This window comes from Pelodiscus sinensis, chromosome 6, assembly GCF_049634645.1.
Source record: "Pelodiscus sinensis isolate JC-2024 chromosome 6, ASM4963464v1, whole genome shotgun sequence".
Taxonomy (NCBI): Eukaryota; Metazoa; Chordata; order Testudines; family Trionychidae; genus Pelodiscus; species Pelodiscus sinensis.
This window is the reverse complement of record NC_134716.1, coordinates 93859376-93883983: the sequence shown is the minus strand read 5'-3', so window position 1 is coordinate 93883983 and position 24608 is coordinate 93859376. Positions and strand designations below refer to the sequence as shown.

Genomic DNA, 24608 nt, shown 5'->3' with positions numbered 1-24608 from the left:
TATAGCTTATGGGGCAACATGAGGAGTTGGACATAAAATGCAACAAGGCCTCCCTCCTGTTGGCTTAGTGTAGCTACACTGAAGAGCTGAAAGCAATACAGCTGTCCTGATGCAGCTGCACCACTTTAAGCTCTGTATTTTAGCCATAGCCTCAGTAACACCAATTATAGCCACTACAACAGCCTACATTTGCTTTTAGCTGAAAGTGGCTAAAAGATACCATAGTTCTTCCCTTTCCAAGGCTGAGAATTCTATGCTGCACTTCATAGAATTTGACTCCAAATCTTCTACCACCTAACTCTAAGAAAGGCACCATATCACCAAACATACAGGCCTATGTATGCTCTGAAATAGGCTGAGTTTAAATGTGGTTTGTCCCCAGCTACCTGATGAACAGGCATGATGATGCCTTTCCTATCGAAAACCTATATATTGGGGATGCTAAGAGAATACAAACTTGGGATACATCTAGACTGAAGAGCTCCTCTAGGATACCAAAGGCATCCTAGAAAGGCAATGGCGCATCCAAGGAACACGTCCACTTTTCCAAAAAAAATTTTGGAAAAATGGACGCATTCTTTTGCCATCCCTGCAAACCTCATTTTACGAGAAAGGAGGGATGGCTTGAAAGAGCATTTTGAAAGAGCCATTAGATGCACCAAATTTTGGAAAAGCCTCTTTTGAAAGAAAAATGGAAAAAGATACGCTAATTGTGGTTCACAACTTTTTCCAACTTTTCTTTGTAATCTAGACATAACCTCTGTGTGGATCTCTTCCCAGAGTTTCTACCAAATTCTTTGATGGAGATGGTAAGGGTTTGTCACTTCTTTACAAGAGCTACAGGATTATCTTTGAAGAGGTCCTTGGTTTATATTCCAGTTTCATGATCCCTCTTCTATACTCCACTAGGGGATTGCCCAGAATCCCTGTAAGTTAAGTGCAGCTCCAAAATATGTTAACAGCTCATAGTTAATAGAGCCCTCGACTGTTTTAGGTTTTGTGCAGATTCTGTGGGAGACAGTGAAATGGGAAAATAGCCCTACCCTACCTCTAATTCCTTTCCTTCTTGTAAATCCTTGTACTTTGCAAATGACTGTGTGTAAGCGACAATGCTAGAAGTGATGGTGACCTATGGGTAGCTGAACCCTTTCTTCCGAGATAATTTTGGCAAGAGTCAAAGCCCCTGGCTAGCTCATTTCCTAGCTAAATTAAGAAATGGTGCTCAAACACTGTCTGTGCCTGAAAGGTATCAATTTTTTAGAGCTAGTACATCATCTCTGTTCTTGTCTTTGTGCAGAAAATGAACTTGATCTCGACTGACTTCTTCCTTCCATCACCACATATTTGACCCACTACAACTATAATTTAGGGTTTAGAAAGCTGCCTTTTACTTTCCTCTCTCCTGCAATGCAAGGTAAGCCCCTGTGACCTTACATCTCAGGTGCCACCAATCATCGAAGCAGGCATGTGGGTGAAAATGGAAGACCATATAATACTCAGTCCTTGAAAGAAAAAGAAAATAGACTTCCTGGGGGAACTGTGAGAAAGAGCGATTTAATGAGATTACTCATTCATGAAACAAACCCCACATACAACTAAAATCAGATATGAAACGTGGTAACAATCCCACCTACTACTTCCTGAACAACAGACCCAAACAGCATGAAAACACATGTACAATAGAATGTAATTGAGGCCAGTCAGATGAAGAAATCACATATTTTGATGAGATATATCAAAGACATAATAATGGAAAATGGAAGTATTTCACCACATATATCCTACACATATGTATTAAGCAACCTGCTCCTTTTTCAAAGTGATATTTACAGATATTCATTTTACTAAAAAATATGTTCTCTCTCTCTCCCCCTCTTCCTCAGGCCACAAACAATCAGATTATGGTAAAGCATGTTTCCAGTCTACACCACGTCTTTCAGGAGCCTTGGTGCTAACAAATGATGATCTCTTCATTAATTGGAAGAGTATAATCCAAGTCAAAATGAATTCTAAAAATATCAAGTAAAAATGTGGCCTACAATAATGCTGTTTTTTAAAATTCCAATTTTAAATAGGAGTTAGAAGTGATCAAAAATGGATCAGGGTCCAGTAGCTATTTAGGCTGCCAGTGTGCCAAATCTAAAACACAATCCTCTATTTGTGGGAGTGCACACCAACAAGAGAAGCCTAGAATCCAAAACAGGTATTCTGCTATGAACTTTGCTCCAGCACAATTTACTAATGTCATTTGATTCATGTAAGGACTGTTTTCAGCAATAAAACCATTAATGATGTTTAAGTTGCTATCCAAACTGAAACTAAAGCAAGTATAGGTAACTATAGGAGAGACTTTATGCTAGTCACAGGAAGGAGGGACTCATCCTTGCAAGTGTAGATTAAATCGTGCCATATATGTAGTAGAATCTAATACTTTGCCATTCCTTTTGCTTCTATCAATCTACTATCCTCTAGGATCAAATGAGATCAAGAGCCAATACAGTGGAAACCAGAATGGAGTATTTACTAAACACCTCTTTTTGACTTACTAAGCTTAGGAAGGATGTAAGAGCCTCAAGATGTCTTTCAAATACTTTCCAGTCTCCACAAGCAGCTTTCTGACAGACAATATGATCTAAGAAAAAGGTTAAAAGCCAGTTGCTCTTGAATTCCATGTCTAGTTTTGCCACTGATTCTGTTTGCGGCCTGGGGTAAGTCACTTCATTTGTGTGCAACAGGGATGGTGATATATGGAGGTGACATGAGGGTTAATTAATGTGTTTACTACACTTTTAAAGGAAAGAAGTATGCTATAGGAATGCTAAGAATTATTGAGTTATTGTTCATTCTTTTTACTGGCAGGTGAGTCACAGCGTACAGCTGCTGCTGCTGAAAGCAGCCTAAAGCCTTTTGTGAAGCTGCTAGAGACAGTTGAAGCTGAAGGGCCCAAAGAACAGCAAGAAAAAATGAAAACTTTGTCTTTTGTCCCCTCTCTTTAAACACAGTGGTCCCCATTTATTTTCAGTGCACAGACTATCCTATTGAGTTGTAAAATGATAAGTCTGAAGAGCAGCTTTTCCCCAAAATTCATTTCCACTGAACGCTGCCCCTATTTTCATCATCCTGATCTTAAAACAATAACCTGGAAGAGTTACAACTTTCCATATGAGTTTCTTGGACAGTAAAATTATTGTGGCAATTCTATAATAAAAACTAGTGCTTTCTCCATTATTCTTTGAATCTTTTTCCTTGAGTAACAAGTAATTTAGGGCCATGCTGAGTAGCCTCTTACCACTTGAGGGCTACGTCTACACTGGCCCCTTTTCCGGAAGGGGCATGTAAATTTCAGCAGTCGTCGTAGGGAAATCCGCGGGGGATTTAAATATCCCCCGCGGCATTTAAATAAAAATGTCCGCCGCTTTTTTCCGGCTTTTAAAAAAGCCGGAAAAGAGCGTCTAGACTGGCCCCGATCCTCCGGAAAAAATGCCCTTTTCCGGAGGCTCTTATTCCTACTTCGAAGTAGGAATAAGAGCCTCCGGAAAAGGGCACTTTTTCCGGAGGATCGGGGCCAGTCTAGACGCTCTTTTCCGGCTTTTTTAAAAGCCGGAAAAAAGCGGCGGACATTTTTATTTAAATGCCGCGGGGGATATTTAAATCCCCCGCGGATTTCCCTACGACGACTGCTGAAATTTACATGCCCCTTCCGGAAAAGGGGCCAGTGTAGACGTAGCCGAGGAGTAAAGTACAATTCATCCTTTGAATAAAGGTAAAGAAATCTGGCCCTTAATGTCTTACTGTAAGAGGGACAATAGTGGGGACCCAGAGAAAAATGAGAAATTAGCCATGTTTCATACATAGTTTGTACCTAAGAAAACAGTTGATAATTATCTCCAAACTACTGCATATCAAAGGGTATGTCTACACTACCCCGCTAGTTCGAACTAGTGGGGTAATGTAGGCATACCGCAATTGCAAATGAAGCCTGGGATTTGAATTTCCCGGGCTTCATTTGCATAAGCGGGGCGCCGCCATTTTTAAATCCCCGCTCGTTTGAACCCCGTGCCACGCGGCTACACGCGGCACGAACTAGGTAGTTCGAACTAGGCTTCCACGAGGAGTAACGGTAGTTCGAACTAGGACGCCTAGTTCGAACTACCTAGTTCGTGCCGCGTGTAGCCGCGCTGCACAGGGTTTGAACGAACGGGGATTTAAAAATGGCGGCGCCCCGCTTATGCAAATGAAGCCTGGGAAATTCAAATCCCAGGCTTCATTTGCAATTGCGGTATGCCTACATTACCCCGCTAGTTCGAACTAGCGGGGTAGTGTAGACATACCCAAAGAGAGGAGAGGGAACTGGGAAAAACTTTAAAATAATTTATGGACAGATTTATCACCCACAAAAGTCAATAGAAAGACTTGAATTGAATTTAAGGACATTTGGATAAACCCTTAAAGATTTAAGTAGGACATTGCTCATCTAATTTAAAATACTTTTTCTATTAACATCATCTTTGAACAAATAGCTAAACAGATGAATAGGCAAATTTATGGAGTAAGAGTAGCTACAGTAACAATTACAAAAATGTACTATGGTATAAACCATCATCATTGTCATCGCAAAGACCTTTATTTAATACATGTAAACAATATTAGAGCAATTTAAAATAAACATTACATGGCATAATAAACATTCATGCCTAAGGAGAGATATCTGAATAACACAGAAAGCAGTTAAGGACAACAAGAAATGTAATCTGAGCATATACAGAGTTGTGTTGAATTCAGAAATTTGAGTTTTCAGAATTTTTCAGTGGAAATTGTCATTTTTGTTTGCATATTTCTGATAATCCATCTCCATTTTTGCTTTAGTTGCAATTATACTGAAATAGTTATTTAAGAGAAAATGCAAATGTTGGCCTATATTTCATGCAAAGATGTGACACTTATTTTCATGCTAAAATAGGTCCATAGCTGGAAAAAAACCACACTTACTAGAAAAAAATGCAAGTATCTTAGCTAAACATCCTATGTAAATAGGTCCTTTATGAGCCCATAACAAAATGTATCAAGTCTAAAGTTATCAGAGAAGTATATCATTTAAAACCTCTTAAGAGGTTTAAAAACTGTGATTTCTTCCACATTCCAGTTAATACATTTTGTGTTATAACTCAGTTACAAGAACTCTCACATCTTGCAGTTTGTACCATAGTCTAATTTCTGTTTGAAGCTCTAGAAAAAAAGTTTAGTATCAATTGGATCTGTTAGAACTAGCAGTAGGATTAAACTTTGGCTTGGATGTAACAACCCATTTGTTTTAGGATAGTAAAAGGGCTCATCAAGTTGACCATCTGCAACATGCTCAGCTAATTGGGAACATAGGTGAAATTTCATGAAACTTGCTAGCATGTAATTAGTAGCCTGTGGAACAACATCCTTTCTCCAAAATAAGAAATATTTGTCATTCCAAATATTTTTGAAAATATGATCTCCAAATGCATGTTATGCTTTGCCATTTATTGAACTGGCATCTCATTAATGTGTCATTTCACATCAGATTACATCAATCATATTATATGTTAAGAGGGCAGAAACATTATAAGAAGAATGTTGCAAATTGAAACAGCTGGCCTCATTGTCATGTAAAAGTCAGGGTTTAGGAGCTATCTAACAGCTCCTATTCTCCCTGCTCTGATGCAGTCCCTGAGGTAATATAACATTTGACGGTGGATATCTGTGAGATTAGGAGATTGTTGCTGCACTTCACCCTTTGAAACTAAGGCTTTACTATGCATAGATGCTTTCATGGTTCTCCTTGATCCAGCCCGAACAGGGGGCAGGACCACGGAGCTACAGCTTGGCCATGACAAGAGCTATGTGGGCATGTGTGGCAGACCCAGAGTGGATGGGGGCAGTCCCAGCCTGTGCCCCTGCACAGGACAGGTGGAGCATCCATGGCTCACCACAGCTGCCCATACAACTGATACCAAGGCATCAAAGATGGGCTATAGCTATGAGACCCCACCCACCATACAGAGCCGAGTCAGAGACAGCTGTGCCGGCAGCTGTGGTGAGCCTCTGTAGAGTCATGATCACTCCACCCCTGTCTGCCTTAGGCCAGGCAGGGAGCCCAGAGGGCAAGGAAATGAGCTATTGGGTGCTCTCGGTCCACCTGCACTGCGGGCAGGTGGAGGGCCACATGACTCCCACAACTGCCTGGGTTTCCTAGACAGGCTCCATACTGGCCTGGCAAGGTGATGGAGGAGAGGAAGGAAAAGAGATCTGTCCTGGCAAGAACAGGCCTGTCTACTTTCAAAAAGAGACCATAGGCAGCGGGTGAAGGTCCAGCTGGGGCAGGCAACCTAAGCTCGGCCTTGTGCCTAAAGCCACACTCCTTCCCCAGAGACCATGCCCCTTTACAATCTTTCCCCCCACCAAGTCCCGCCCAATCCCATGGGGCTGCCACGCAATGCAGCCCCAGTCCTCCCTGGCTGCTGGGCTGCCACATGGTGCAGCCCCGGTCTCTCCCCAGCAGTTGGATAGGGTACACAGTTTTGGGAAGGCAATGCCTTCTCTTGCTTACATTACCCACCACCCATGGAAAGGGCTATGTCTCCCTGACTTCCCTGCATGGTTCTGGTGCCACTGCCTTCCTGTTTGACAGTCCCTTAGATGGTACCAAAGCTGATTGTTTTGGTGGTAAAGGGAAGCTAATTGAGATGGGCTGGAGATGTCATTGCTACTGCTACTGTTGAAGACCAATCTTACAAGAAAAAATCCCTTGTTTTACAGTCTTAGATGGTATCAAAGATGATAAGTAATGTCATTCCAGCTGCTGTTTGGGCTTCAGCTAGAGCCAGTAGGGGTGGGAGTGTTATCTGGGTCCTTTTTGCTCTGGCCCATTCTGGTCAAGACAATTCTCAGGATCAGGCTGATGAAGACCAAGGGAAATAGTGAGCGTGGAGCAATGTGATGATAAAGCTGTTGCCTCTGTCTGTTTCTTTTGTTCTTTTGCATTTTCACCACAAAATCTTTCTGTCCCATCAGAATTTGTTATTGCAGGTTCTTGTAACAACTTATGATATTTTACATACTTTTTACAGTTGAACCCACAGTTTAGGCAAATTTGTAGACCCAAAGGTAAAAGCAGACCCAATTTCAGTCCTTGCTTCAAGTGGCAATTTTTTAATAAAAAGGAGATGATCTGTGTGAGAATATCCCAGAGTTCAGGGTACTCATCTCTTCTACTCATCAGGCAGCGGGGGAATTGAACCCAGATCACCAATATCTGAAATAAGTACCCTAGCCACAGGGCTAACACTTATAAGTAGGGTCTTACCAATTGCAGGATACATTTTGTGCCATTTCACAGTTATATAATAGAAATTTCACGGTGTTATAATTGTAAGGTTCCTAACCCAAAAAGAAATTGTTGGGCGGGGTTGCAAGATTATTGGGGTTATCCTTACTTCTGCACTGCTGTTGGTAGGGGTACCATCTTCGGAGCTGGGCGCTTAGACAACCACCAACACTCTCCAGCAGCCTAGCTCTGAAGGCAGCACAGAAGTATAGTTGGAAATACTATGACCACCCTAAAATAATCTTGTGATCCCTGTGCAACTCCGTTTTCAGTCTCCTCCATGAAATTTGTGTAGGATAAAAGAACACAAAACACCAGATTTACAGGGAAAGACTAGATTTCAAAGTCCATTATGCATTTTACATTACCATGAATTTGGTAGGGCCCTAGTTATAAAATGTTATAAAGGGAGGCACCCTCAACTCACCCTGCTTTGAGAATCCTTTGCTTAGTTTTTGTAAAATGCCTGAAAGACTAAATGAAAATTTCTGGGTTAAAATAAAATGTTTAGTTTCAACATTACCAAAATGTTTTTGCTTTTTTGGTTCAGTCAATAGTATTTGGTGAATTCAATACAAATTTGTACATGGTTTCAGTCAATCTGAAACTACATTTTTTTGGTGAATTAACTCTGAACATTTTCATATATTTCTACTGGTTATTTGATGAGAGCAGACTAAAAGTTACGGTAAATGATTTCTTCATGCGCAGAAAACTAATATTGATAATCTTATGATATATGTATTGCATTCATAATAGATATGTAAACTAAATGTGTTGCTCATTGTTGAAAATGACCCCTAAAAATAAGCACTTTCATAAACATTAAAAGAGCTGCCTGCATACTTCTAAACTGCCATATGGAAGGTTTGGCAGTCTCTAAATATAATAAATGTAACTGAGTTGCTATCAGCAGCATGCTCAACCCATCAATTGACTAATACTTATTTTTCCAGCTCCTGCTAGCTACTCTAGAAGTGAAACATTAATAAAAAGCCTACAAATCCTATAACTCAACAAGGGCCTTGATTAACCAGTTTTACACTGGTGTGAGATCAGAAATAGACTAGAGATATTTAACAGTCTTAAAACATGCAAAATAAAATCTGAAGGAATAAAACAGAATAGTTTGCCAATGCAAAAAGGAAATGTTACGCCTTAAGTAGTATCACTTCATAGAAATGAGAGGACGGACTTCCATTTTTCATTTGGCTATGAATATTCAAGTTCTGATTTCTCTCTCACCAATACTGGTACAAATCAGAAAGATCTCTGTTAGGGTATGTCTACACTGCAATACTATATCGGGATACCATATATCCTGAAATAGCTATCCTGCGTCTTTATATCAAGCCCATTATTTTGGACTCAATATTCCAATGTTCCTATAAACCTCATTCTACAAGGAGCAAGAGATGTTTTGAAATGGCACTTTTTTTCCAAAATTTGGCACTGTATAGACAGCACCAAATGACAGAATTTGCTATTTCGAAATAGCATCAAAATAAGATACGCAATTTGCATAGCTCAAATTGCATAACTTATTTTGAGTTACGGTGCTGTGTAGATGCACCCTTAAAGTTGATGGTGTTTGCACCTATACAAAACTGTTGTGAAAAGAGAAATGGGCAAATAGGTTTCCTAGGAAGAAAACAGACATTAGACAGTACAATGAAATTTATACTATATCATAAATTCCTTGGGGATAGGAGTTGTCTTCATAATGAATCTTTCATTCTACTGCTGCTTCAACTCAGTTATAATAATTTCATGGCACTTTACTAAGAAAGCCATATTGGATTTCTAAATCCCACTTTTAGGATTTTTTTTTTTTTTTAGTTTTTAAATAATGAAATTTCCCTCCTTATAAGTAATTTCTATTAATTTTACATTCTTTCCCCCTTCACCTATTCATCAACAAGAGTCCTCATCTCCTGTAATGATCTTGAGGTTTTTCCCCACACACCAGAGTGAGAGAGGTTTGCTATGTCCCTATAGGAGCAATAAATATCTTGTACTTGGGTAATTTAACAGAGACATGTAGCTTGGATGTCATGCATACTTTTCTGTGCACTTTTGGTAAGCATTACTAGCATTCTGAACAGGAGACATCAAAGCTACTTGAGAGAGCCAGGAAAACACAAAAAACAGGTAAATACAATTTCCTAAACAACATTCTTCTGCAGCAGTATAAGCCCACATTAGATAAAGAAAAATTGTGAGAGAGAACGATGTTATATTTCCAAAGAAACATTCAATACAATAATTGTAAAAACTGTTGTTTTTAGAGTCTGGCAGCTTCACCCAATAATCTGAGGATTTAGTTTCTCTATTACTCACAGCAGTAAACTTATCTTATATTGCTTGATTTCAAAACTCATTTTAATAGGCACAGAGCAAAAAGGCACAGGTTTTCTAGGCAGCACAGGGAATACTCTTTAATACCTACCTGAGATTCTTACACACAGAGGCTGTGTTTACATTGGCACCCTTTTCCGGAAAAGGGATGCTAATGAGACAAGTCAGAATTGCAAATGCTGCGGGGGATTTAAATATCCCCCGCGGCATTTGCATGAACATGGCTGCCGCTTTTTTCTGGCTCGGGGCTTTGCCGGAGAAAAGTGCCAGTCTAGATGGGATCTTTCGGAAAATAAAGCCTTTTCCAGAAGATCCCTTATTCCTGATTTTGCAATTCCGACTTGTCTCATTAGCATCCCTTTTCCGGGAAAGGGTGCCAATGTAGACACAGCCAGAGGGTATGTCAACACAGCAAAGTTATTTCAAAATAACAGCCATTATTTTGAATAACTATCCTAATGTCTACACAGCCATTCCGTTATTTCGAAATGCATTTTGTGTGTAGACGCGCTATTTCAAAATAGGCTATTTTGAAATAACTATTTCAAAATAAGATATTTTGAAATAAAGCTGTAGTGTAGACATACCCAGGATATGTTCGAACTAGGGGGGGTAATGTAGTCATACGGAGTTGCAAATGATGCCTGGGATTTGAATTTCCCGGGCTTCATTTGCATAAAGCCGGCCGGCGCCATTTTTAAATGCCGGCTAGGTCGGACCCCGTGCCATGCGGCTACACGCGGCATGGACTAGCTAGTTCGGATTAGGCTTCCTATCCAAACTAGCTGTACACCTCATTCCACGAGGCGTACAGCTAGTTTGGATAGGAAGCCTAATCCGAACTAGCTAGTCCGACCTAGCTGGCATTTAAAAATGGCGCCGGCCAGCTTTATGCAAATGAAGCCCGGGAAATTCAAATCCTGGGCTTCATTTGCAACTCCGTATGATTACATTACCCCCCCTAGTTCGAAGTAGGGGGGTAGCGTAGACATACCCCCAGAGACATATGTAATACATCTTCTGGGTAGAAAAGACTTTAAAAGGAGAATATGAATAGACATATTATAGCCAAAATACCATGTATTTATTATTAGTAGTAAAACCTGTGTTATCTGGCACGCTCGTGGATTAGGGCATTCCGTTATCTAAAAATTTTGGTTATCTGAGGGTCCCAGCTGCCCAGCCCAGCTTGGGGCAAGGTGTCAGGCCAGGAGGGAGGGTACAAGAGGGGTCTTGGGGCAGGATGTCAGAGCACTCTGGGAATGTGGAGTCTTGGCAGGGGGAGAGGAGTGAGTGAGGGGTATTTGGGTACGGGGTCTGGGCACGAGGGGGGCACTTACCTAGCTTAGCCTCCAGGTAGCATGCTTTTGTTGCTCAGGGAGGAGGGAGAGGGAGTTCAGTTCCACACCCCATGCTGCGGGGATCCCAGTGTGAAAGCTGCAGTGCACTGGGGGCAGTGAGCCCAAGTGTGCCCCGAGGGGGGGGCAACAGAGCCTGAGCCAAGTTCTGCGCAGGTGGCAGTTTAAAAACGCCAAGTTCTGAGAGCAGCTACTCGGCACCTCAGACCCGGCCACCCGTCCCAGCAGCAGCAGCCACTGTAAAAGCTGCTGCCTACACACATAGAGGAGGAGGAGGAGGAGGCAGCTGTGCAGCACTGGAGGCCCTAAGGGACAGGGGCAGTCTTACAGGATGTGGAGGGGGCCGCACTGTGTGCGGTGGTGGGGCAACCGCAGTGGGTGGTGGAATGGCCAGAGGCATACGCTGCCAGAAGCCCGCACCTGCCAGCAAAGCTCCTACGAACTCTGCAGAGGGTAGGGGAATAGAATTTTTTGTCAGAACCCTTAGTTCCACTTTGTGGAACCCCGGGGTTCCACAGAGCACCATTTGAGAAACACTGGTCTAGAAATGTGCCAGTTTCTGAAGTTTTCCGAATAGTTAAGTGCCGGATAGTGCAGGTTTTACTGTACTTGGATTATACTTTAAGTTGCCTTCTCTTTCATATGTGAATTTAACATAGGAACCAATTCACTTGCCAGAAATTTGTAAATTACTTCTTTATTTGAATTTTCTATCTCACGTATTGCTTCTTATCATGAATATTTCTCTCCAATTGTACAACACTCTCTATCTTCAGTGAATTTTATTGAACACAAGATGCAGATAACCATGCTGAGGGGGCGTTGTTAGCACTCTGGAGGACAAAATTACAATTCAAAATGACCTTGACAAGTTGGAGACTTGCTCTGAAATCAACAACATGAAATTCAACGGAGACAAATGTAAAGTACTCTACTTAGGAAAGAAACATCCATGAGCATCATGTAACAGAAATTTGGGGCAGGGACTAAGCATCCACAAACTTCTGCTAATGCTACCAGCTATGGCCATAGCTGAGCTGTGGTGGGGCTCAGAGCTCCTGCAGGCAGCCAAGGATCAGGGCTCCTCTGTCTGGCCAATGCTTAGGGCAGCTCAGACATGTGAATTGGGGTGGTTCAGGTGGGCAGCTTGGGAGGGTTTGGGCCTGCTTGACCGGGCCGCAGTGGGAGATTCAGTGATTTTCTGGCTCTGGCAGGCAAGAGCAGCAGGGCCCTGTGTGAGCAGGGCCTCACACAGAAGAAACAGGATGCGAGTTAGCCACCCCAAAATGGGAATTCATGTGCCACCACTGGAAAAATCAAATATTTGGCTCCAAAATTAGGGATAACTGGTTAGGTGGTAATACTGCTGAAGAAAATCTGGGGGTTATAGTAGATCACAAATATTCAATTTGCAGTGTTAATAATTGCAATGTTAATAAGAAATTAATATTCTGGGGTGTATTAACAGGAACATCATATGTAAGACTGGAGAGGTAATTGTCCCACTCTATTCAGCACTGATAAGTCCTCAGCTGGAGTAAGTACTCTGTCCAATTTTGGATGCAACACATCAGGCAAAAAGTGGACAAACTGGAGAAAGGCCAGGGGATGCAACAAAAGTGATGAAAGGTCTAGAAAAGCTAAATAGCCAAGGAAAGAATTAAAAAATGGGCATATTTAGCCTTGAGAAAAGAAGACTCATGGAGGATCTAGTAATAGTCTGATGCCTGGACCTCAGCAGACCAGAACTGCAATTCAGGGAAAATTCTACTTAGCTCCAGGAAAGAGAATGCTAAATTTAGACAGAATATTCATGGAGATATCTGCAAAGCTCTAACACACGCAAACTGAGACTTTTCAAAGGCTAATAACTGGTGTAAATAGGGTGGATGTTCACAAAGAAAGCAAAAGGACACAAAGGCCTCCCAGACCCCCTTCTCTCTGTTCTCACCACCAAATTTCAATTCCTTGCTACAAAGTCTGAAAACCTTAAAGTTTCTCAAAATGCTTTTAACATAGGCAAAAAAAACTTTGTTTTTCTGTAACTTTGTTCTCTGAAATGGCCAAATTATTTTGGATGAAGCTGATAAAAGCCATTGTCATCACCCTGAAGCAGACATCTGGCATATAAAATTTCATCCCAAATTGTTAAATTTGGCAAAATTATAAGCAACTGAAAACAGGATCCAAAAATGGGAAGTGTCATACAATCTTAATAACTGTATTGCCAACCCTACCTATAAAACACACCCACACAAAGTGTGTGAAGTTACAAACAGGATGAGGAGGCAACTGCATAATAATAGGAAAACATTATGTACAATTATCTGTCTAACGTATCTATTAATCACTTACTAGCCACAAAGGCCTAATTCCTTAACAATTCTCTTAGTTTTCAAATTGTATGCATATGAAATATTTCAATATACTAAAGCTACAAACTGCACCAATAGTAGATATCTATGCATCTATAAATTTTCCTTTTCTTAATAAAATATATCCCTAATGGTCTGGGTAACCTTTTCCCAACATTTCTGTTTGATAGGACCAACGATGCATATGCAGTATGACTAAGTCTCAGTCACATAATTTTAGAAAATATAGCATATATTTTGACCATATTTTCTACCAGTACTACCAAAATGGTTCCATATATTACAGAACATTTTTACTCTAATTACAGCAATCACTTTCATTTCTTTGTTTGGAGTTAAGAGAAAAAAAACTTATTTTCATTTACTTTTTTACACTGACTCCAATATTTTAAGCTACAGAGATTTTCTAAGTCGATTTTTAAAAGCAATTCTTATTGAAAGTAAAGAAGTATAACATTTCAGTAGAGGAGTTGACATTTCAAGTCAACACATACCTGTTGGGCTCTGCAGATGTGATGGCAATCAATGGAGGAATCCTTAGTGGAAGACTGGTAGGCCTTGGTATATTCTCCATATCACTCTTTTTATCCCAGTCTGCTTGCTCCAATTGTCTGAAAGCCAGAGGAGGAAGCTGGATATTGCGGCAGGAAAGTCTTCGCACAAGATAGGGTTCCATTCCTTGGAAAGGAACTTCGTCTTCCATATTGGAGTATAATGTTTCTTCTGAAACCTATAATCACAGAGAGAGAGAGAGAGAGAGAGAGCTTATTTCATAATTCTTCTCTCCAATTCCTTTTTCGTAATAAAAATCAATTAAATATCTCTGAGGTAGCCCTAGAACTGTTGGCAAAGGTGTTAAATGAAGAAGGCACAAAAGAATTGTGTTTGTGCAAAACGTAGCTAGGTGTGGTATACTGAAGATATTTGGATGAATATAGCAACCATTACAATATTGACAGATGAGTGATAGAGATGTAGCCGTGTTAGTCTGGGGTAGCTGAAGCAAAATGCAGGACAATGTAGCACTTTAAAGACTAACAAGATGGTTTATTAGATGATGAGCTTTCGTGGGCCAGACCCACTTCCTCAGATCAAATAGTGGAAGAAAGTAGTCACAACCATATATACCAAAGGATACAATTAAAAAAAATGAACAAATATGAAAAGGACAAATCACATTGCAGAACAGGAGGGGGATGCAGCGGGGGGCGGGGGGGGAGGAAGGAAGGTAAGTGTCTGTGAATTGATGATATTAGAGGTAGGGAGAGTGGGATGTTTGTGAGTTAATGGTATTAGAGGTGATAATTAGGGAAACTATCTTGGTAATGGGTGAGATAGTTCAAATGTTTGTTGAGTCCTTTTTGGAAAGTGTCGAATTTTAACATGAATGACAGTTCAGAGGATTCCCTTTCAAGTGCAGATGTAAAAGGTCTTTGTAGCAGAATGCAGGTGGTTAAGTCATTGAGAGAGTGTCCTTTCTGGTTAAAATGATCACTCCATTTTATCTTTTATAGGCAATAACCTTGTTTACCATTTATATTTACCAGTGACTTTTGCCTGAAGTATTTGGTAAATTTGCTCAGTGGGTTTACAAAGACTAGTGTATATTCACTTTCCATTGATGTATTGGTGAAGCAATTAATAAATTATAAGGTGTATTCCTGAGGTACAGTGCTAGCAAATGTGGGAATCTGGTTGATGCCTTTCTCAGCTCTGGGAGCATCCATGTAATTTAGTGGGGTCTCCACATGTGATTGTGCTGAGTGATAACAGCACGTGGAGGAGTTGCTGCTGGTCACTAGCAAGGCATTGGGAGAGAGAGTCTAGGTTGGAGAGAGTGATGGGAACATAGCTGTCCCATAGTCTCAGGCTACACCCCCGGGGGGAGAGGTCCTGTCACACTAGAATTATGTTTTTAAAATGTGATGGGCAAGCAACTATAGAATCATAGAACACTAGAACTGGAAGGGACCTCGAGAGATCATCAAGTCCAGTCCCCTGCCCTCACAGCAGGATCAAGCACCATCTAGGTCATCTCTGAAAGATGTCTATCCACCCTGCTCTTTAATTTCTCCAGTGATAGAGATTCTACAGTCCCTCTAGACAATTTATTCCAGTGTTTAAGAACCCTGACAATTAGGAAGTTTTTCCCAATGTCCAGCCTAAACCTCCCTTAAGCCCATTGCTTCTTGTCCTATCATCAGTGGCCAAGGAGAACAATTCCTCTACCCCACCTCCTCGCGACACCCTTTTAGATACCTGAAAACCACTATGCATAAGTCCATGTATTTGTTTGTCTAACTAGCCTGGTCATCAAGCAGAGACAATGAAGGCACATTTACATAGTGAGTGGAGGAGATAGCCTCTTAACTATCATAACAAGGTGGGGGAGGAAACTGCGTACAATTAACATGGTTCCAGCCTCCTGATAGATGCAGCAAGCTGAGCCCCAAGATTGGGTCTCCTGCCTCCTGAAACGCAGTCATTAAACTTTGGTAAATATAAGCAAGGACAGAAAGCCATTTGGGCACCTGAAGGAACAAAGGAAGCAAGATCTGTGAAGGGTCTTAGCCAGAGAATCTGGCCAGACATGCTAGAATTTGGGACTAGAGAGCATTGCACGTCAGCCTATAAAATATAACTGGGTGGTAAAAGCTGGGGAGTAACCCACATGTTTGTATGTGGGCTGTTGTTCTCAGGACTATAAGCTACAGAACCACAAGCAAGACAGGTAATGACACTGTTATGTTGTGGGAAGTTTCACAGCATAGGAAGAAATCAGTGGAAAGGCAGAGAGCTGGAGCAGGTGCAAGTGTCCATTTGACTGCATAGCACAGAACTCACTAGAACAAGCCCAGACTAGCTGGGCTGACCCCAGTGACCTACTCAGTTACCATAACAACAAGATCTATATCTACAACCCAATAAACAACCTATTCCTCCCCCCTTAATAAAAACGTCCCTTTAAGAAAACAAAAACTAATTATGAAATGAGGGTAGACTGCCTCAAGTTCTTAAGGTGATCCTCCTCGTTCCTGCCCATGACCAGGATGTCGTCAAGATAGCACTGAACTCCTGGCAAGCCACACAAGATCTGGCCCATAGATCTCTGGAACAAGGCTGGGGCAGAAGTTATTCCGAAGGGTAAGCGATAGTAACGATAAAGCCCTTTATGAGTCACAATAGTCAACAGCTCTTGGGATTCCTCATCAACTTGCATCTGTAAATATGCTTGACTCAGATCAATCTTGCTGAACTTTTTCCCCCAGCCAGGCCCGCAAAGATGTCATCGATGCGAGGAAAGGGGTATTGCTCTGCACATAAAACAAGATTAACAGTGACCTTAAAATCCCCACAAATCCGAATAGAACCATCTTTCTTCAATATTGGAACTATTGGAGTTGCCCATGGACTATGGGTAACTGGTATTAGGACTCCATTCTTGACTAGGCGCTCCAGGTCTGCTTCAACTTTTGGCCTGATACCATATGGCACAGTTCTGGCCTTCAGATATTTTGGTTGGCTACCAGGTTTAATGTTCAGTTTCACGGTGATTCCCCTCATACTTCCCAGATCCTCTCCAAAAACAGCAGCATGTCTCTTTAATATATCAGTCAGACCTGTTTCTTCTTTAGTCATCCGGTGTACTTCTGCCCAGTCCAGTGGGATCTTCCTAAGCCATGATCTCCCCATTAAGGCTGGGTAATGGCCTTTCACCACAAACAGTGGTAATTCTGCAGTCCGTCCATTTAGTTCCACCTTAACATCAGTAGTGCCCAATAGGGGTACTGCTTCTCCTGTATATGTCTTCAGAATGATCTTTGTTGCCTTAAGTGGAAGATGCTTCAACTTTTCCTTATACACCGAGTCTGAGACCAATGAAACTGCTGCACCAGTGTCCACTTCCATGCGTACCGGTTTGCCATCCAACAGTTGGGTTAGCCAGTATTCATGGGATCCCAGTTCCAAAGACAAAACATAGCATGGCACTTCTTCTTCAGACAAGGTGTCACTTTGATCATCAGGCATCTGCTCGATGGTATGCAGATTTTCCTTTTTGTTCCACCAGACCACAGGCCTCTTTTTCTTTTGTTTGCAGGCATGCCAATGTGTCCTTTTTTTCCACACTGTCGACAAACTAGGTTCTTACACCAGCATTCTGATGCATGGTGACCTGTCTTACCACAGCGGTAACATTCCTGGCTCCCCACTGTTTTGTGAGTAGGTTCTTGGGACATTTTATGCACCCCAGGGGGTGCACTAAGGTATTGTGCCTCCTGTGTGGCCAGTTCCATGAAGACCGCAATATCAATGGCCTTCAGTAGGGTGAGCTGAGCTTCTGTTAACAGACGCCTCCATATAGCTTCACTGTGCGGGCCACACACTAACCTGTCACGTATGGCATCATTTAACATCTCCTTAAATTCACAGTGTTCAGCAAGCTTTTTCAAATTGGCTACAAATTGTACAATTGTTTCACTTTCTTTTTGGTCTCTGCTATGGAACCTGTACCTTTCTGCAATTACCAGTGGTTTTGGAGCATAATGTGACCCCAGGATTTCCACTATGTCACTGTAAGATTTGGGCTCTGGCTTAACAGGGAGCAGCAAACTGCGTAGCAGAGAATAGGTCTTAACCCCTACAACACTTAAAAATATTGGCACCAGGGGCAGATGACCGTTTTGCGGGGCCCCGGGCAGCATAATTACGCGGGGCCCCCCCCTTTGCCACGGCGCATGCGCAGTGACGCCATGTGCATGCATAGCGGCGCCACGGCGCATGCGTGGGGCTTTCTGAAGCACAAGGCCCAGGGCAGCCGCCCCATTCACCCTGCCCTATATCCGCCCCTGATAGGCATCGTCTTCTCTTCTTTAATGTCATTTGCAATAACAAAAAGTTCAAAACGTTCAGTATATACCTGCCATTGCTCTAAAGTCTCCTCAAAAGGTCCCAGTGACCCTGTAAGTGTAGCCATGGCTGCTGCACTCCCCCCCTTTTTTTTTCTTTTCCAGTCTCTGGGCTTCTTGATCTTAGTTTCAGTTTGCACAGTGTAGCAATCAGTTCTTACCCCCACCTTCCAGAACGGCCAAAAAGAGTTTGTTTTCTTACATTGACTTCTACTTCTTTTGTTGCTGGAGGCAGCACAGGTATCCCATCCTCGTCGCCACTTGTTATGTCGTGGGGAGTTTCACAGCATAGGAAGAAATCAGCAGGAAGGCAGAGAGCTGGAGTAGGTGCAAGTGTCCATTTTATTGCATAGCACAGAACTCACTAGAACAAGCCCAGACTAGCTGGGCTGACCCCAGTGACCTACTCAGTTACCATAACAAAAAGATCTATATCTACAACCCAATGTACAACAGACGCAACCCTCACTGGGCTGATCTAGAAAGATCATAATACAGATCCATCCGTATCAGCAAATCACTGTAGTAATTGCTTGTTGTTTTCCCTGGATCCCCCACAAGCTCCTTTTTCTTTTAAGCAGTTGTAATGGTCTGAGAAAACTTGCATGCCAACATAAACAGAACATTTAAGGTATATGTTTTTCAAATCTTTACAGAGAAACCTGGGCTTCTACATATAAAACATGAGAAAATTCATCTTGAATTTATTTCTCAGAGCACACACAAATGGTACAATGAAAAGATGGAAAAGGGATATTTGACAAAGAAGTTGATCTTGACAGCTTCAATTTGCATAGTTCATAAAGAACATACTTACAAATTATAACATATGTGATACATTTGATTCCAGTTAATATCAGTCATATGTAGATGCTCTCTTAGAGGGTTTGCAGGAAATCAGGAACCTTCATACACATGTGATAGTTGTATCCTGGAATTAGATGGCTTTGGGGAAATTATTAACAATTTTCATCTTATGACAAAATGTTGGCTTCCTACAGTTCCTGTGACTGGCCACAATTTTTAACTAGTTTTTTTTTTTTTTTTTAATATTAACCTGATGCTGAATATGAAATGTATGAATTAGTATATTAACATTTTATTGTAACTTTGCCAGAATTTTTTAATTCTGAAAATAATCAGTATCTCATGTAGGCTAAGGCCCAAATATCAATAACTTTATTTTTGAAGTTACTCATCCTGAAAACTGGGAACAGTTTGCTGACTATCGAAAGAAAGTCAGTCACTTTAAAAAATTCTCTAGCTTTTTGCGCTACAAGTTTTCAAATATTTCCATTGAGTCCACCATTTAAACATTCAAGTTCTAAGTGCTTAATCTTCTGAGAAGCTTGTTGTAACAATGAAATAAAATTGGAGTCATGTATTCTATATTAAATTACTCTGTGGTCTCGTTCCATTTACCAATGGACTCATGTCAGGAATACAGAAAGCACCATCAAAACTTTCACCATTCTTGGAAGACTTATTCTAGAACTAAAAGGCTGCATCCTCAGAGACAAAATACCCACGATTCTAAGAGTTGTCTCTCAGGTCAGAACTGAAGCATATTGGCCAGGTGTTTTGAGGGGAGAACTGACATTGTACCCACATATATCTATTCAGTGAACTCAGAGAGAAGACCAAAGGCTATTAATAAAGCAATTTTCTCATTGCACATCTAAGGAATAATATTAATAAACTACAACTATGGTCATAGCCTAATCAGGAAAATAGTTCTAATTACCATTTAAATCAGAAAAATTAAATTGATCATTTATGAAAAAATAGTCAATGCAACCTTAAAGCAATTTAAAAATTATAGGAATTATAATATGGTATGAATTAATGGATATACTCAAAAGTGAATCAACATTGAAATTAATCACTGTAAAAATGTCTAACATGTTACAGTCATCCAGGGAGAAGTTTAACTTAAGGCTTTGAATGTCTAATGTGTGTTTTTTAATGAGGAGGTAAAATTAAAAAAAAAGAAAAAGTGAAAGAAGTTAATTATGTCCTAGAGCTATGTGAAAGATTTTGCTGCATTTGGTACCAGATGAAAATGATGTATTTATCCCTGTAGGTCTTTTAATCAAATTCACTAGTGACAAAGACCAGATTTTTGCCAGTGAAGAAAGAGTTGAAAGCTGGAAACTGCAATAAAACTCTCAGAAAAAAGCTAGGAATCAATGGAATGAGCTAGTTGTACTAAGAACGTGAATACATTATGCCACTGCCTCTACAGAGTCATCAGTAAAAATAAAAAGATAAGAGGCACTGGCATATATGGGACCATCAGAATCTATAAAAACGTACAAGGCTAAAGACTGAAGAAACATTTTTGAAACTTAGGTCTGTGTCTAGAGTTGGAGCACCAAAATTTATGTTTCATTTTAAGGCAATGGGGAATTAATTCAACGCCTTTGAATATCAGGCCACTGATTTATGTGCAAGCAATTAGGTCTCCAAGTTGGCCAATTTTGGCATGAATGGATTTTCTTACCCCAGAAGGTATGTTAGCAATAAAATGCATTGCTAGAATATCTTTTTAATATTATGAAAAGGACATTTTACATAAAAAGAAGAATTAGTTCTGCATATTTGTTAAGCATTTTCAAAATGGTTTTGACATTGCTGACAGCCCATCAGTAAGCACTAATGTTATCTAATGCTAAAGCCATTTTGTAAAATGCATCACAGAACCGTAGTATACAATTTTGAAAGTCTGTTTTTAATTACTTTGGCAAGCTTTGGGTTATAAAAGATGAAGATTTTCCATTACAACACACAGCAGAACCTATGTACTCAGAACCAAATAAATGGATGCCATTGCTCGAGATGCCTGCCAAGCAGTGATTCAATGCAATGCATTTCAATTATTCTAAACTGTGGATAAAATGTCACACTCAGTCCATTTGAATGACACACCTGATTCTGTCAGCAAACCAATTTGCACAAGCTTACAGGTGAGAAGTGATGTTTGCTTGCATGAACTGTGTATTTCTTTGTTCATTTCATGCTGCTGTCATGCTCTGTAACTGTTGAAAAGCTGATCTTACCTTAGATTTGTTTTTTAATACTTTATTGCTACCTGTTTTTAAAAGGCAATTCATTAAATATAAAAGAAATATCTCCCAGTACCATATATTCCTGTTAGCCTCTGGTTAGCAGAAAAAAAAATCCTTAATTTGCCATTTTTGTTTCCATCTAATTGTGTAAGTTAACAGGGCTCAGACAATCTCCAGGCTGCTTTTCTAGCCAGTACTGTGTGTACAAAAGTAGTACTCTCTCACAGCTCCCCAAGTTAGCCCTGACTCCAGCTCTCTCATATGGCCCAGTGCCTTTTGTTTGTCACTTCGTTTAGTGTGATGAAAGGTGGTTAGCATGCCCATCAGCTTCAATGAGGTCTGTGATTGCCCATAGATCAAAGACATGGTTGCTGGAACCTATCAATACCTTCCAGTACAACTGCCTGAATACATTACACCATACATATCTGACATGTATTCCTTTACTTTAAGTACAGTCTACTATTCTATAACCAAATCCATCCAATTAGAGGTGGGCAGATAGAGGAAGACAACCCTTATACTCACTGTGTTGAGAAGGTACAGTCTCGTACTGGGGAAAGAAGGGGGTGGAGCACAGCTGCCTCTCCTCAGGAGGAGCAAGGGGAAGAATTCAGCCAGGTGACAGCCTGGTGTTCCCTTGCACACAGCAGTACTGCATCCTCCACTCTGTCTGCACTTCCCCTCTGCAGGGTAGTCCAGAGGTGGATGAAGATAGAGCACAGTCGCAACTCTCCTCAGCTTGCCCAGCCCTCTTTGGGACATCCTATGCCCTCTGGGAAGCACGGACAGAGCTGTCCCTAAAGGCTTCTCAATGCAGGGACTGCAACTCTGCTTGGCCTTACATAGGCTCCACAAGGCAGGGGAAGACTCCTTATGCCCTTCCTATTGTGCAACCCTATAAGAGCCAAGAACAATCCAGACCTCTGAGGTGTAAATTCAACTAAATCAAAATAAGCCCCCTTCCCATATTTCTTTTCTGAATATAATGTGGGGGGAGGGATAAGTTGTTCTGTATACAAATTCACAAATTAGGAGGAGGAATTGTTAAGTACTCCTCTGCGTCACTCAGACAAATATTAACCCTCTCCCCCAAAAGATAGATTTACTTTCCCAGGAAAAAGCCACTTTAAAAATCAAGTTCACAAGAGTGTCTAAACAGAATTCTGTTGACTCCCTATCCACAATGCAAATATACAAGTTAGAAGAGCCATTTAAAACACACAATTAGCCCTTTGACATAGTTAAGACATTCTCCTGTGGTAAAGACAGGACCTAGTCATATCTGACTTATGTCAGAGCTGTAGAATCATTTGGAGACATGGCTAAGCAAAAAGACAAAAAACCCTAATAGCAATGATCATGCATCAGTGTTGTTCTTAGCCAGGTTCAATCTGTGAAGTGAGCAATCTTAGCTTTAATAATATATGTTGTTTGTATACATTTTGGAAGGGAAGAAATATGATAGTATGTTTTTAAAGGTCAAATATTAATTCCAACAAAGCCACCTTTAGAGGCAACCACAAAGCAAGATGAAGAGGAAATCAGACCTTTAGCATGCTTTGTTTAGCATCAAAAGAAGCTAAGAGAAATCAACCAACTCTTCCTAAATGGCATCTTCCTCCAATGGAGGAAATGTCAGAATGAAGATTGTTTGTGCAACTCTAATTGAGCATGTGTATGCATTATGAACATTTGCTATTTTTTTCATGGGGTCCCCAGTTTATTCAGGGCATGTAATGGATGATAAACAATTAATATGCAGCTATTCAGTATTTTTGTTTTATCTTCATTGTTCAATTTGTGGCCCTAGGCATTATTTATTACACACTTTTTGAACCCTGCTCTGCAGTCAGAATTATTCACTCCTTCAAGGGCTTTTTTATGGCTCTTAACACTCTAGTATTTGAGTACTTGACAAACATTATTTTTACAGTACCTCGTGATATGAAGGGGTATTATTATTCTCATTTTACAGAAGCAAAGAGATTAAGATCAAGAGTATTCACTAATTTTGGATACCTAGGAACTGATTATTCGGAGTATGTAGCATTATATGGCACTTCATATAGTCAAGCACAGCTCCCACTGACTTCAGTTGCAACTATGAATGCCCAGCACTTCTGCAAATCGGGCTCTAAGGTCTCAAGCAGAGCACACAGAAAGCAAGGAACATAAACATTAAGGACCATCTCTGAAAACTCGGTTTGAAGTGACTTGAAGTGACTAGTATCAAATAGGAACTCTTGCATGGACAGGGATAGAGAAGCCAGTTCTCTGGAGTGCATGGCACAGAAGAGGCAATCCTAATTAGAGGAAAGCTAGCTACACAGACTTCCTGTTCCTCTGCTTGATGTAAGTAAAAGCAGGGACACAACTGGGACCCCCAGAGTACCATCAGTCAGATCCCAGGAGTGGAGTCCTCTGTCAATGTTGTGCTTGTCATTCTGACAACTGTTAACACCCCAATGCTTGCAAGTCAGAGCTTAATGGCTCCTAAGAGCCCTGTGAATTGATGTTTGAGGCTTGTGGCCTCTTACAGAGTGTTAGTCTCCTTGCCCTCCAATTTAAGACATTTCCTCACCCCACCACACAGTTTGTCTTAATCTTTTTTCTCTCACCTCAGTCTAGTCTTTTGCCCCTGTGTAATCAGATAAAATGGTTTCTTCCTCCACTCTGCCTGGGTGCTAGCAAAGTGGTCACTGAGCCACAGGAGAAGAAGGAAACGGCTCTCACTTCCAGTGCATAGTTCAAACAGTTGAGAATAGGCATAATAGGGAAAGTTATTCTCAGCCCTGCTTTCCCAGGGCTGGAAGAAGCATTCTCAATTGTTCTGGGGGAACGGTCCATGCAGTGCTATCATAGGTAGGACCTGTGAAAGTAATCAGCATGTTGAGTTGCTCTATTGAGGGTGGCACTTGCACAGTCTAGTCAACAGCTGGAGCTCCCAGCAAGCATGCTCAGCAAGGAGGTAATCTTTGGAGATTGTAGCTGCTAAAATCAAAGATATCTGTCTGTGTATATACCAACCATGATTTTTCAAAGGTGTTTAACTTTGCCAGGTTTGGACACACTTTCACAGGGAAAACACAAATTCAAGACCCAGATCCAAATCATGGGGGTGCAAAAAGGCATTTCAAATAAAAGGTCTGAATTTTTTAACAAACACATTTGTTCATATCTGAATA

At 40.9% G+C, this 24608-nt stretch overlaps 1 protein-coding gene across 5 annotated transcripts in view; it reads right to left on the bottom strand.

Annotated features, from left to right (window-relative positions):
* PDE4D (phosphodiesterase 4D) overlaps positions 1-24608 on the bottom strand; it is a 1060501-nt gene that overhangs the window by 761626 nt on the left and 274267 nt on the right. For 4 of the 5 annotated variants that reach the window (XM_075932865.1, XM_075932874.1, XM_075932875.1 and 1 more), the window contains one exon: positions 13940-14175. In XM_075932865.1, coding sequence (XP_075788980.1) covers positions 13940-14175 — 236 coding nt within the window. Of the gene's footprint in view, positions 1-13939; positions 14176-24608 lie in introns of those variants that run through there. The other variant, XM_075932867.1, reaches the window with a different exon arrangement.